Source organism: Antennarius striatus, chromosome 10 (assembly GCF_040054535.1).
Source record: "Antennarius striatus isolate MH-2024 chromosome 10, ASM4005453v1, whole genome shotgun sequence".
Taxonomy (NCBI): domain Eukaryota; kingdom Metazoa; phylum Chordata; class Actinopteri; order Lophiiformes; family Antennariidae; genus Antennarius; species Antennarius striatus.
This window is the reverse complement of record NC_090785.1, coordinates 5,877,835-5,890,494: the sequence shown is the minus strand read 5'-3', so window position 1 is coordinate 5,890,494 and position 12,660 is coordinate 5,877,835. Positions and strand designations below refer to the sequence as shown.

Sequence of the window (12,660 nt, the reverse complement as noted above, 5' to 3'; positions counted from 1 at the left end):
CACATTCCCCATGAATGGGGCGCCGAGTAATGAAACAGTTTTCGGCACAATTGTCGCAAACGGTTCGAAGCCGAGAGGCAAAGCTCTCCATCTACCGTTCAGTCTTCGTTCCTACCCTCACCTATGGTCATGAGCGATGGGTCATGACCGAAAGAACGAGATTGTTGATACAAGGGCCGGAAATGGGCTTTCTCAGGCGGAGAGCTGGCGTCTCCCTTAGAAATAGGGTGAGAAACACTGGTGTTCGGGAGGGGCCCAGAGTAGAGCCGCTGCTCCTTCGCGTGGAAAGGAGTCAGTTCAGGTGGTTTGGGCATCTGGTGCGGATGCCTCCTGGGCGCCTCCCTAAGGAGGTGTTTGTGGGACCTCCAGCTGGGAGGAGACCTCGGGGCAGACCCGGACCAGGTGGAAGGATTATATCTCAACACTGGCCTGGAACGCCTTGGGATCCCCCAGTCAGAGCTGGTGGATGTGGCCGGTGAAAGGGAAGTTTGGGGCTCCTTGTTGAGGCCGCTGCCCCCGCGACCCGATTATGGATAAGCGGTAGCAGATGGATGGATGGTTCGAAGCCCCATGGGGCGCCATTCAGACATCACTACTTCCTAGTGATGTGTCGGTCGCGAACGTAACGGCTGAGAGAGCCGGGTGTCTGAAGTGAACTTCGGGAGCCGGCTCCTGATTGGGGGAGCCGCCTTTTTTTCTCTTGAAGCCGCACGTGATTGGTCAGTATTTGTGGCGTTATTGCCTCTGTGTCTGCCCTCAGTGCGCTCACTGAGCTGAGCAGAGGGAGGCGGCGCATAATTATACATTATAATTTTATATTATTGGTAATATATTGATAAAAGCAACAACAACAAAATAATCTGAAGAGGCGTTTGGATGCGGAAAATAATGAGAGCTAAAGGTAATAAAATCAATAAACAATAAAGGTGCCCAAATTTATGCGCCTGCCTAGTTTTGTTTAAATAATTATTGCACACTTTCTTTAAATCCTATGAACGTCATTTCTCTAGCTAGCATTATCTCATAATCAAACATAGACTGTTCTTTGCGAAACATTAATGTTTGCAGGCGTTAGGATTGTTGTTTGTTTATTGGATGAATCAAATGAGATCCGTAAAATGAAGAATGTCGTCACAAGACGGCGTTCTGTAATTGGTTGAAATACTTCCTGTTTGCTGTGGGACGAAATACTTCCTGTTTCCTGTGCGCTACGCGTTCACGTGAAGGTCAGAGAAAAAGCTCAAAGCTTGCAGAATTCAAAAAAGAAAAGAAATTTTTTTTACGAAATCGTTTAATGAAAGATGGATGGTCAAGGATCAGCAGATGCTGCGGGTCTTCAGAAGTTAATCGACATCGAGTCTCAAAAACAGAGATTCCATCAGGCGGTGCACGAAATCATGGATATATGTTGGGTAAGATCAGCATGAGGCTAGTAGCGCAGTTCAATTAAATTCTTACTTCCAGTTTACTGCTAGCTTATTTGTCATTGTAAAGTTACGGTTTATTTTTATTTTAGCATACAATTAGGTCTAAATATACTGTTTAAATTAAGGCCACACGATACCTAACATGTGAACCCAAAACTCCGCCTGTCACCATGAGTCAGTGACATGACTTAGCCTTCCAAGGTTTTTATTTATTCATCTACTGTATTTCCATTTTTCTGTTGTATCTTATGTTGTCTTCATATCTCTAGACATATTTTTCTGGTGGCCAAACGTTTGTAAAATTCATCTTAATATTGGAACCCACCGCTGAAATGTAGAAATGAGTTTATCAAAGTATTTAATTCAAGATTTACACACAAACAACAAAACAAGTTACTTCTATTAATGTGCACAGTAAGATGACAAAAACTATGATAAAGTGAATTTACCATTTCAAACAATCATGTGATTTGAGTCAACAGTGAAACAGTAAAATTATTTACATTTCCCGAGATTAAATATTTAAAGTACTGTGGGATTTTTATTCTAATCATAAAGTCCAGTCTGAGTTTGAATGTGAGCCTTTTCTGTCCCAGTAAAAAGTGTCTATCCAAGTGACTTTTTTCCCCTCATCATTTTAACAGATGGCTGCAACTCGCTTAAACTGGTCTGTCTCTCTCTACAGGAGAAATGTATGGATAAACCTGGGCCAAAGCTGGACGCAAAGACACAAAACTGCTTCAGTAACTGTGTGGAGCGATTTATTGACACCAGTCAATTTATTTTGAACAGAATAGAATAGACTTAATTCTCTGAGAACAGGTTAGATTAAAAAAAAGAATGAACTGGCAGCACACATCCACACAACCCCTACTCTATGAGTAGGCTGCTGACTTTATGTAGCAAATGTGTGTCAACTGTAGAAAAGTGTTACTCTTGATACAAGTGCCTGAGATGAACACGATGGATGGACTTCTGCAGGGGTCTAAAGTTTAATTTTTTCCCCTCTATGTAGCAGAAAAAACCTTGCTTTTGTTTTATCAAGTCATGGAATTCAAGTCAGTCCTGTTTGTGTCAAGTGTGCAGACTCTGAAAGGATCCATCTGGGATGTCGAGTTCCAAAGCCGTTTCAGACGTAAAGACATCAGCACACTCCGCTGTAGAGATAACTAAACCTGTTTGACTGAAGACGCCAGCGGTTAAGGACTATGTAATGATAATAAAATGAAAAAATATCCGCCTGTTGGAAAGTAGTCATGTTGTCGTTATTTAATGAGCACTACTAACTCAGGAGAAAAACATTCTTTGGTGAAGCACATAATACTGAGGTATTACAGTTCAACAAGTTTGACATACATTCATATCTAATCTCTGCCTTCACACAGCTGAAATATTCAAAGTCTGTGCTATGCTCAGGTTATTGTAAAATTACAAATAAAGTTACGAAATAGCAATAAGCAATAAATTGTGAAGAGCAGGTGAAGACTAGATATATGAAACAGTATAAATTCCACTAAAGCAGTGAAAAAGTCGCATCACATAAAATCGTTAAGTCTGGTGTCAAAGTTGCAAGAACCCTACGTTGTTACCAAATCTGTATACAGTACATTTGTCAGGAGTAACATCACATGTTATAACATTGTGCAATATAGGACCACTATGTCCACTATGCATTGTCCACTATGTACACACTTGGTTTAATTAGGTCCAACTATCAGGAAATATTCTCATGTTTAATATCAACTGCATACCTTGTTGCATCCCACTAATCTACCGACGTCTGTAGTTGATGTGTAAAATCTTGTAAAAAATGTAGCCCTTTCCAAAGTGCCGGCAATATTTGAAACAAAGTTGAGAGCTTTGATAGTAATCCTTCACCTCTATTTCTTAAACTTCACATATTGTACAGTAACACAACTTAAATTCCCACCAATCTAAAAATTGTGCTACTAATTGTGATTTCATACTTTGTTTTTCAAAACCAATGTAAAAAAGATGTGGATGATCAGAAGAAGCAATGAGAAAATAAATTAAGTTCCAGTGTAGCAATACCAATGCAATAGATAACAGAACAACATTCACTTTTAGTACCGTTGTGTCTGTCAACATGTAGTGTGCGTTCAAACTTCAGAATTTAGAAGTAGCGATTAAACTATTGGTCCTCTTTATGGAGCTCCCTGGTGCGTATACTGCACCTTTTTGAACCTGCGTCTCCAGGCAGCTTCATCTCATCCTCTGATTGCGTGTCCTGACTGAGAAGAGTCATATAAGGCTGGTCGCCCCATGGCAAGCCCTGAGGACCTTTCCTCAAGTAGAGCGGGAGGGAATCCCAGTTAAACGTAATGTCCTTGAAAGCATGGAGGAGAAAGATCCCCAAAATGATGGTGAGGAACCCGCTAACTGTTCCCAATGCTCCGTCAATAGTCATACGCAACCATTCTTTGAAAAGAATGGCTGAGCAGACCATGACAGACGTGGTGAAGAAGACATAGTAGATGGGAGTGACTATAGATGTGTTAAAAATGTCGAGCGCTTTATTCAGATAGCTGATCTGAATGCTGACACAGATTACCAGGCAGACGACTAATGACCAGAAAAGGGGTTCCTTCAGCACTGCTGTCCCAGCAAACAGCTCCTTAATGCCAATGCCCAGGCCCTTGACACAAGACACAGAGAAGGAGCCAATCACAGAGCAGATAAGGATGTAGACCAGCACATTCTTCTGTCCAAACCTTGGTGCCACTGCAAAGATAAGTGCCAGGCTGCTTCCCACAACGCACACAGCAAACACAATGAAACCTAGTGGGAGTGCATTCAAGAATGAGTTAGTACCCTGATGAAAATCCATCCAGGCCTTATCTGGGATTTAGTTTCCACAACGTGGTTAATCACATCACCATGATGAAGGTCTGGTCTTACCTGGGTCTCTGAGCTTCTCAGCCATGTCACTGAGAGATGCGACCTCCTCTTCCTGCGGGGCATGTATCACCATCACAGTGGATCCCAAGACACACAGCAAACAACCGATTTTGCCATGAACGTTCAATCTCTCGTTCAGAAAGTAAGAGGAGAGTACAGCACTGGAGGTAAAAACAAATCAGAATGAGCAAAGTTACCATACTATACATCCAAACAGCTATCAAAAAATGAATTAGTCATGGAGTGACATCCAATTGGAACCCTCTGGCAAACTATCATATATATATATATATATATATATATATATATATCTTCTTCTTCTTTTCCTTTCGGCTTTTCCCTTCAGGGGTCGCCACAGCGAATCAATTTCCTCCATCTAGCCCTGTCCTTTGAATCCTCTTCACTCACACCAACTATCTTCATGTCTTCCCTCATTACATCCATAAACCTCCTCTTTGGTCTTCCTCTAGGCCTCCTGCCTGGCGGTTCAAAACTCAGCATCCTTCTACCAATATATTCACTATCTCTCCTCTGGACATGTCCAAACCATCTCAGTCTGGCCTCTCTGACTTTATCTCCAAAACCTCTAACATGTGCTGTCCCTCTGATGTACTCATTCCTGATCCTATCCTTCCTGGTCACTCCCAGAGAGAACCTCAGCATCTTCATCTCTGCTACCTCCAGCTCTTTCTCCTGTCTTTTCTTCAGTGACACTGTCTCTAGACCAAACAACATCGCTGGTCTCACCACAGTTTTGTACACCTTTCCTTTCATTTTAGCTGATACTCTTCTATCACACATCACACCTGACACTTTCCTCCACCCGTACCATCCTGCCTGTACACGCTTCTTCACCTCTTTTCCACACTCTCCATTGCTCTGGACTGTTGACCCTAAGTACTTAAAATCCTCCACCTTCTTGATCTCTTCTCCCTGTAGCCTCACTCTTCCACTTGGGTCCCTCTCATTCACACACATGTACTCTGTCTTACTGCGGCTAACCTTCATTCCTCTCCTTTCCAGGACAAACCTCCACCTCTCTAGCTTCTCCTCCACCTGTTCCCTGCTCTCACCGCAGATCACAATGTCATCTGCAAACATCATAGTCCATGGTGATTCCTGTCTAACCTCGTCTGTCAGCCTGTCCATCACCATAGCGAACAAGAAGGGGCTCAGAGCTGATCCCTGATGTAGTCCCACCTCCACCTTGAACTCCTCTGTCACACCTACAGCACACCTCACCACTGTCTTACAGTCCTCATACATGTCCTGCACTGCTCTAACATACTTCTCTGCCACTCCAGACTTCCTCATACAATACCACAGTTCCTCTCTGGGCACCCTGTCATAAGCTTTCTCTAGATCTACAAAAACACAATGCAGCTCCCTCTGGCCTTCTCTGTACTTCTCTATCAACATCCTCAGAGCAAATACTGCATCTGTGGTACTCTTTTTTGGCATGAAACCATACTGCTGCTCACAAATGCTCACTTCTGCCCTTAGTCTAGCTTCCACTACTCTCTCCCATAACTTCATTGTATGGCTCATCAGCTTTATTCCTCTGTAGTTGCCACAACTCTTCACATCTCCCTTGTTCTTAAAAATGGGCACCAGCACACTACTCCTCCATTCCTCAGGCATCTTCTCACTATCTAAGATCCTGTTGAACAACCCAGTCAGAAACTCTACTGCCACCTCTCCTAGACACTTCCATACCTCTACAGGTATATCATCAGGACCAACTGCCTTTCCACTCTTCATCCTCTTCAATGCCCTCCTCACTTCATCCTGACTAATCTTTGCTACATCCTGGTCCACAACAGTCACCTCTTCTAGTCTTTGTTCTCTCTCATTTTCCACGTTCATCAACTCTTCAAAGTACTCTTTCCATCTTCCCATCACACTACTGGCATCTGTCAATAGACTTCCATCCCTATCCTTAATCACCCTAACCTGCTGCACGTCCTTCCCATCTCTGTCTCTCTGTCTTGCCAACCGGTATAGATCAGTCTCTCCCTCCTTACTGTCCAACCTAGCATACAAGTCATCATAAGCTTCTTGTTTGGCCTTTGCTACCTCTACCTTCACCTTACGCTGCATCTCCCTGTACTCCTGTCTACTCTCCTCGGTCCTCTCAGTGTCCCACTTCTTCTTAGCTAACCTCTTTCTCTGTATGCACTCCTGTACCTCCTCATTCCACCACCAAGTCTCCTTGTCTACTTTCCTTCCAGATGACACACCAAGTACTCTCCTACCTGTCTCCCTGATCACATTAGCTGTAGTTGTCCAGTCATCTGGAAGCACCTCCTGACCACCCAGAGCCTGTCTTAACTCCCTCCTAAAAGTCATGCAACACTCTTCCTTTTTCAGCTTCCACCATTTCGTCTTCTGCTCTGCCTTTGCCCTCTTGATCTTCCTCACCACCAGAGTCATCCTACACACCACCATCCTATGCTGTTTGGCTACGCTCTCGCCTACCACTACTTTACAGTCACTGATCTCCTTCAGGTTACACCGTCTACACAAGATGTAGTCTACCTGTGTGCTCCTACCGCCACTCTTATAGGTCACTCTATGTTCCTGCCTCTTCTGGAAGAAAGTATTCACTACAGCCATTTCCATCCTTTTTGCAAAGTCAACTACCATCTGTCCTTCTGCGTTCCTCTCCTGGATACCAAACCTGCCCATCACATCCTCATCCCCTCTGTTTCCTGCACCAACATGTCCATTGAAGTCTGCTCCAATGACAACTCTCTCACTTCTAGGCAAGCTCTGCATCACTTCGTCAAAGTCCGACCAGAATTTCTCCTTCTCCTCCAGCTCACATCCTACCTGTGGAGCATACCCACTAACAACATTGAACATCACACCTTCTATTTCTAGCTTCAGACTCATCACTCTATCCGACACTCTTTTTACCTCCAGGACATTCCTAACAAACTCCTCCTTCAAGATAACTCCTACTCCATTTCTCTTCCCATCTATACCATGATAGAACAACTTGAACCCTGCTCCTAAACTTCTAGCCTTGCTACCTTTCCACCTGGTCTCCTGTACACACAGTATGTCTACCTTCCTCCTCTGCATCATGTCAACCAACTCTCTACCTTTTCCTGTCATAGTTCCAACATTCAACGTCCCTACTCTTAGTCCTATACTCTTGGTGTTCCTCTTCTCTTTCTTCGAGCGAACGCACTTTCCTCCTCTCCTTCTTCGACCAACAGTAATCCAATTTCCACCGGCGCCCTGTAGGTCAACAGCGCCGATGGCGGTCGTTGTTAACCCGGGCCTCGACCGATCCGGTATGGAAGTCATAGGTTTGATTCGCATCTTTGATTTGGCAAAAGTTTTACGCCGGATGCCCTTCCTGACGCAACCCTCTGTATTTATCCGGGCTTGGGACCGGCACAATAAGACACTGGCTTGTGTCCTCTTGCGGCTACATATATATATATATATATACTGTAAATATACTGTATATGCAAGTTTCACAACATTGGGAATACATGCTCGGGCAATTAAGACAGTATTGGTTGGTGGGATCAATTGATTTGCGGTTGTGGGTTTTTACTGGCAAAGACAATAATACAGCGTATCACCAGACTTATTCTTAGAGCTCATAAATATGAGACTTAACAAACTAACACATGATAAACACAGCTAAATAAGACTCAACATCAAGACAATTACCTCACAAGGACACTCAGTGCTCCAAGAGGAGTTACTAGTGTGGCTGGCGCAAATGCATACGCAGCAAAGTTAGCAGCCTCTCCAGCTCCCACTAGAATACAAAATAAAAGTTGCATCTGGTTAAAAGGTGTCTCATTGTATTCTCTTTTGAACAGCAAATGCAAATGTGCCCTTTGGTTTTGGAAGAATGTGGTTTCATGTGGGTGTCACATTTACTGCAACATCACCAGCAAAATACCAAACCCACAAGAGTCTGATTTCTGCAATGAAAACAAAGGCCACAGTGTATTTGCAGTCCTGGTTGGTAAATTGTGTAACGAAATACAATGAAAACACAAACAACTAACAATGTCATCATTTTTTCAGAATGATGTACAAATAATTAACTTGCTTGAAATCAGCCCTGCCCACCACAGCCACTCCTTCAGGTAAGCATATCCTCCTTGGCCTGTGAGATACAAAGTGTTAGTTGATCAATATACAATAATCCACAAATTTCGGGACTTTTTCATAGATGGTTACACTATTTTAAAGAAAGTTTACGGTACCTGCTCGCATTGAACCCTTGCTGGCCAATCGCAGCAAGCCTTTCTTTTTCAGGATAAAACTTGTTCCGATGAAAGCGCTCGAACTCACGGCCAGCGAGAGACCGATGTAGAAGTCCAGACGGTTCGCTTCCATCTGTAACAAAGTATAACAAAAAATGTGCCCACAAAAGTTTGAAAACTTCTATGAGAAGCAAAGTTCTCTTGAAGACTCCAACAGATGTCTTATGCTTAAATCACATGATAGGCTGACTCGCCCTACAACTGTGAGTGTGAAACTAGTACTAAGGAGGATAGAGATCTCCTGTAATCACCAGATAACGACTTATCTAACTTGTCTTGGATACAGATGAATCATTTACTCAATTTAGCAGTCGTCTGATATTTTCTAAAATATTTTACATCAAATGTCGCGTCTACGCCGTTCACGTTAGCTGCGGAGTTCATTGAATAAGACAACTGATTGGTTGGTTGTCAGCAGACGCTTCCTTGTTGTTCACAAAACAGGAAGTGAAAGGACAATTCTACTATGGCTACACCATGACCCGCCCTACTTTACTTGTGATTGGCTTACGTCTCCTTCTTCCCACAATTCTGACCAACCATTACTCATCATGCGCTCCCAACCCAAAACTTACTAACCAATCAAAGGCAGAGTAGGAGGGGTATACCTTCGTCGTAGTAGGATTCTACATTTATCAAGCCGGAGAAGCCGCTAACCTTGACACGCTAGTAAAGTACACATGCAGCAAGTTTAGAGAAAATTTATTTGGTCTAGTGAGTTTAAGTGACTGGTAGTTCATGAACTCTTCGCGTTGTTTTCCCTATAGTGGTTGGAATTATTCGCGCATGTTTATCAACCGATGTTGTAGCTAGCTAAAGGAAAGGCCGGGACGCGTGGGAACAAACCAGATCATTTTCAGTTCCTGGAGCAAATGTCGTGAGTTGGTCTTCGTGTATGCATGGTGTGCTATCCAGTCATGAGGGCGACGTTTTTAGCTGTCACCAGAAACTGTTGGGCTGTTCACAGCCCATTCATCTCAACTCTTCTGAGACATCAGAGAATCCTTGTGTTGAGACCTTCGGGCGCACGTTCAGCCAAGACCGACAGGAGTTACTACATTACAACTCCCATTTTCTACGTCAATGCATCCCCTCATCTGGGACACCTGTATTCAGCTGTTATGGCTGACTGCTTCCACAGGTATAAGCTCCTTCGGGGTTATAAGTCAAAGTTTGCAACAGGTAAATATTACAATCACCAAAATCTCAACCCATATGTAGACTTTTTTGCTATTGTTAAGATGTGATGTTCCCAATCCACAGTCACAATAAAGATTGTTCTAGGAGTCTGTGTGTAGAAAATGAAATTATGTATTCATGTGAAATGAGATTAATTCAGCATTTCAAACAAGATTAAATTTATGGTTTATTTTTTTGTTTGTTTTTGAACATTTATTCAAGCTAATAATAATTCATTAATTCCATTGTTTTGCATTCAGGCACAGATGAACATGGTTTGAAAATTCAGCTAGCCGCTGAAGCTGCAGGAAAAGATCCCCTCACTTTCTGCACTGATGTGTCAGAGAGATTTAGACATCTCTTTAGCAGCAGCAACATATCCTTCACAGACTACATAAGAACGACTGAACAGAGACACCATCGCGCTGTAAAGCATTTTTGGTCAGTGCTTATGAACAAAGGGCTAATCTACAAGGGGAGTTATGAAGGCTGGTACTCGACTCAAGACGAAAGCTTCTTGGCATCGTCGCAGGTGGGCGATGCTTTGGACTCGTCAGGGAAGAAGATCAAGGTCTCGCTGGAGAGTGGTCACGAGGTAATGAGAGTCATGTTGGGATTGTAGTGCTATTTTTGAAAAGATACTGTGCAAAATTATAAGGGCCTCAACTGAATGTACACTTTATAGTCAGTTTTCACATCAACAGAAAATTGTGTAATGTCATCTAGGTTAGAGAAGCTTTCTGAAGTAAAGGAATGTAAAACCTTCATAATGCCATCAGAGGTCTATAAAGAGGATCAACTTGAGCTTCAGTATTACAAAGTAATAACAGTGTCATTTTAGAGACAAAACTGGACAGACAAAGCAATGTTAAATCAACATTTGTATTTGTGAGTTCTGTCCCAGATTAGTCCTGGACTGGGGGCCATCTATTCCTGCTCTGCCTAATAGCTGAGAGAAGCGACTGGCAGAGACTCCATGATTTTTTTTCTGCGATCAGACAAATTCAAACTTGATATTTCCTCTATTACCAGTCTTTATGCAATGTTAAGCATCTGTTGGCAGCTGATTCATATTGATTGGTCAAATATGAGGGCAGTATTGATCTTCTCATCCAACTCTTAGCAAGAATTTGAAAAAGATTTTCCTTCTCGTACGAATGTATTTAGTATTACGTTAAAGCAGAAATAAAATTAAGCAACACATCTCTCTTCTCTCCACTCTTTACAGTTGGAGTGGATGAGAGAGGAGAACTACATGTTTCGTTTGTCCATGTTTAGATCTCCACTGCTTGATTGGCTGAGGGAAAATCCCCGAGCCATACAGCCTGATCGTTTCTACCAGGCTGTTCTCCAGTGGCTGCAGGATGACCTTCCTGACCTCTCCATCTCCCGCCAGAGAAAACGCCTTCAGTGGGGCATCCCAGTCCCGGGTGACGCCGAGCAAACCATCTATGTTTGGCTAGATGCTCTGGTGAACTACCTAACCGTAGCTGGCTATCCAGACAAACACGACCAATGGTGGAGTGTGGCCCACCACATTGTTGGAAAGGACATCCTAAAATTTCACGCCATATACTGGCCATGTTTTCTTCTAGGGGCTGGACTGCCATTGCCACAGACAATACATGTGCACTCTCACTGGACTGTGGGAGGAAAGAAGATGTCTAAAAGTGTAGGTAATGTGGTGGATCCCCTAGAATGTTCACGTTTCTTCACAACTGATGGTATGAGGTATTTTCTTCTCCGTCAGGGTGTCCCAGACTCAGATTGTGACTACACGGAAGACAGAGCCATAAAGCTGCTCAATGCAGAGCTTGCTGACTCTTTGGGTGGTCTGCTTAACCGCTGCACAGCTCCAGGTCTTAATCCGGCTCAGATTTACCCTTCTTTCTGCCCTGAGTCCTTCCCAAGCCAACCAGGAGGCCGGGTCAAGATGGAAGACTACCACATGTTGGATGCTGTGAAACATCTCCCTTCTGTGGTGGAGCAGCATTACAAGAACATGCATGTATTCAAAGCTTTGGAGGCTATTGGTACATGCGTGAGGCAGACTAATGGGTTTGTTCAGCGCCACACACCTTGGAAGTTGGATAGGAGGATCAGCAAAGACCAGCGCTGGCTAGATACAATTATCCACGTGTCTTTTGAATGCCTGCGAATTTATGGCACACTTCTCCAGCCAGTTGTTCCAGAGATTTCTGACAAGCTGCTGTCCAGACTTGGAGTGCAACCAGATGAGAGAAGCTGGTCACACATCAACTTCCTACCAAGCTATCAGGGAATGGACTGTCCTTTCGAAGGAAGATCACTGGGATTTGACTCTGGGGTGCTTTTTAGTCGCTTGGAGGGTCAAAATGTAAATCAGAGAACTGCAAAATCAAAAAAACTACATTGACACTAGGAGTGGTATGGTGTTCCCTGTACACTGATTCAGTAAAACGTTTTCATTTTATCTTGGGAGTTTGCTTCAGTTATATCTCTTTCGCTTTTCGGTGAGACACTATGCAGCAATATAGTGATGTTTCAATTCACATTCAGCTATTTAAGGAGTCATGACTGCACAGAATGCAGACACTGACACCAACAGTTCTAATGGAAATTAAGCCATTATTATTGTGGAGGCAGACAATCCCTTGAAGGAAATGCACTCTGATGTATCAGCTAAATGTGTCCAATCAGTCTCTTTCAGGCAAAAATTGTGTTAAGTCACCTGCTGTACACATTAGATTTTCATCTCCTTGGAGGAATCCTCCATTTCCCCCCAAAATGTGTCTGCATGACAGCATCCTTATTTTTATAGAACTAATTGTTTGATACCAAACAAGGTGTCATTCAAA

At 43.2% G+C, this 12,660-nt stretch overlaps 3 protein-coding genes across 3 annotated transcripts; 2 read left to right on the top strand and 1 right to left on the bottom strand.

Annotated features, from left to right (window-relative positions):
• Positions 1-1,180: 1,180 nt before the first annotated feature.
• On the top strand, positions 1,181-2,231 carry timm8a (translocase of inner mitochondrial membrane 8 homolog A (yeast)). Its single transcript, XM_068324896.1, has 2 exons — positions 1,181-1,412; positions 2,113-2,231. The coding sequence occupies exons 1-2, from the start codon at positions 1,302-1,304 to the stop codon at positions 2,227-2,229; spliced, it is 228 nt and encodes a 75-aa protein (XP_068180997.1). The 5' UTR covers positions 1,181-1,301; the 3' UTR covers positions 2,230-2,231.
• Positions 2,232-2,681: 450 nt separating this feature from the next.
• zgc:101583 (uncharacterized protein LOC494104 homolog) lies at positions 2,682-9,174 on the bottom strand. The gene is made up of 6 exons (XM_068324895.1): positions 8,984-9,174; positions 8,585-8,717; positions 8,428-8,484; positions 8,037-8,127; positions 4,347-4,507; positions 2,682-4,226 (listed from the first exon to the last, which is right to left on the bottom strand). Exons 1-6 carry the CDS (start codon positions 9,026-9,028, stop codon positions 3,580-3,582), a joined length of 1,134 nt encoding a protein of 377 aa, XP_068180996.1. The 5' UTR covers positions 9,029-9,174; the 3' UTR covers positions 2,682-3,579.
• Positions 9,175-9,352: 178 nt separating this feature from the next.
• Positions 9,353-12,275, top strand: mars2 (methionyl-tRNA synthetase 2, mitochondrial). The gene is made up of 3 exons (XM_068324894.1): positions 9,353-9,826; positions 10,084-10,418; positions 11,052-12,275. Exons 1-3 carry the CDS (start codon positions 9,544-9,546, stop codon positions 12,216-12,218), a joined length of 1,785 nt encoding a protein of 594 aa, XP_068180995.1. The 5' UTR covers positions 9,353-9,543; the 3' UTR covers positions 12,219-12,275.
• The last annotated feature ends 385 nt before the right edge of the window (positions 12,276-12,660 follow it).

Excerpts from the sequence above, each read along its gene's own strand:
- timm8a (XM_068324896.1), top strand. The coding sequence starts at position 1,302 with ATGGATGGTCAAGGATCAGCAGATGCTGCGGGTCTTCAGAAGTTAATC. Across the intron at positions 1,413-2,112 it reads AAATCATGGATATATGTTGG|GAGAAATGTATGGATAAACC; the intron begins GTAAGATCAGCA and ends CTCTCTCTACAG.
- zgc:101583 (XM_068324895.1), bottom strand. The coding sequence starts at position 9,028 with ATGAACTCCGCAGCTAACGTGAACGGCGTAGACGCGACATTTGAT. Across the intron at positions 8,128-8,427 it reads GTGGGCAGGGCTGATTTCAA|TGGGAGCTGGAGAGGCTGCT; the intron begins GCAAGTTAATTA and ends TTTGTATTCTAG. Across the intron at positions 4,508-8,036 it reads GCACTGAGTGTCCTTGTGAG|TGCTGTACTCTCCTCTTACT; the intron begins GTAATTGTCTTG and ends TTTTACCTCCAG.
- mars2 (XM_068324894.1), top strand. The coding sequence starts at position 9,544 with ATGGTGTGCTATCCAGTCATGAGGGCGACGTTTTTAGCTGTCACCAGA. Across the intron at positions 9,827-10,083 it reads TAAGTCAAAGTTTGCAACAG|GCACAGATGAACATGGTTTG; the intron begins GTAAATATTACA and ends TTTTGCATTCAG. Across the intron at positions 10,419-11,051 it reads CGCTGGAGAGTGGTCACGAG|TTGGAGTGGATGAGAGAGGA; the intron begins GTAATGAGAGTC and ends CACTCTTTACAG.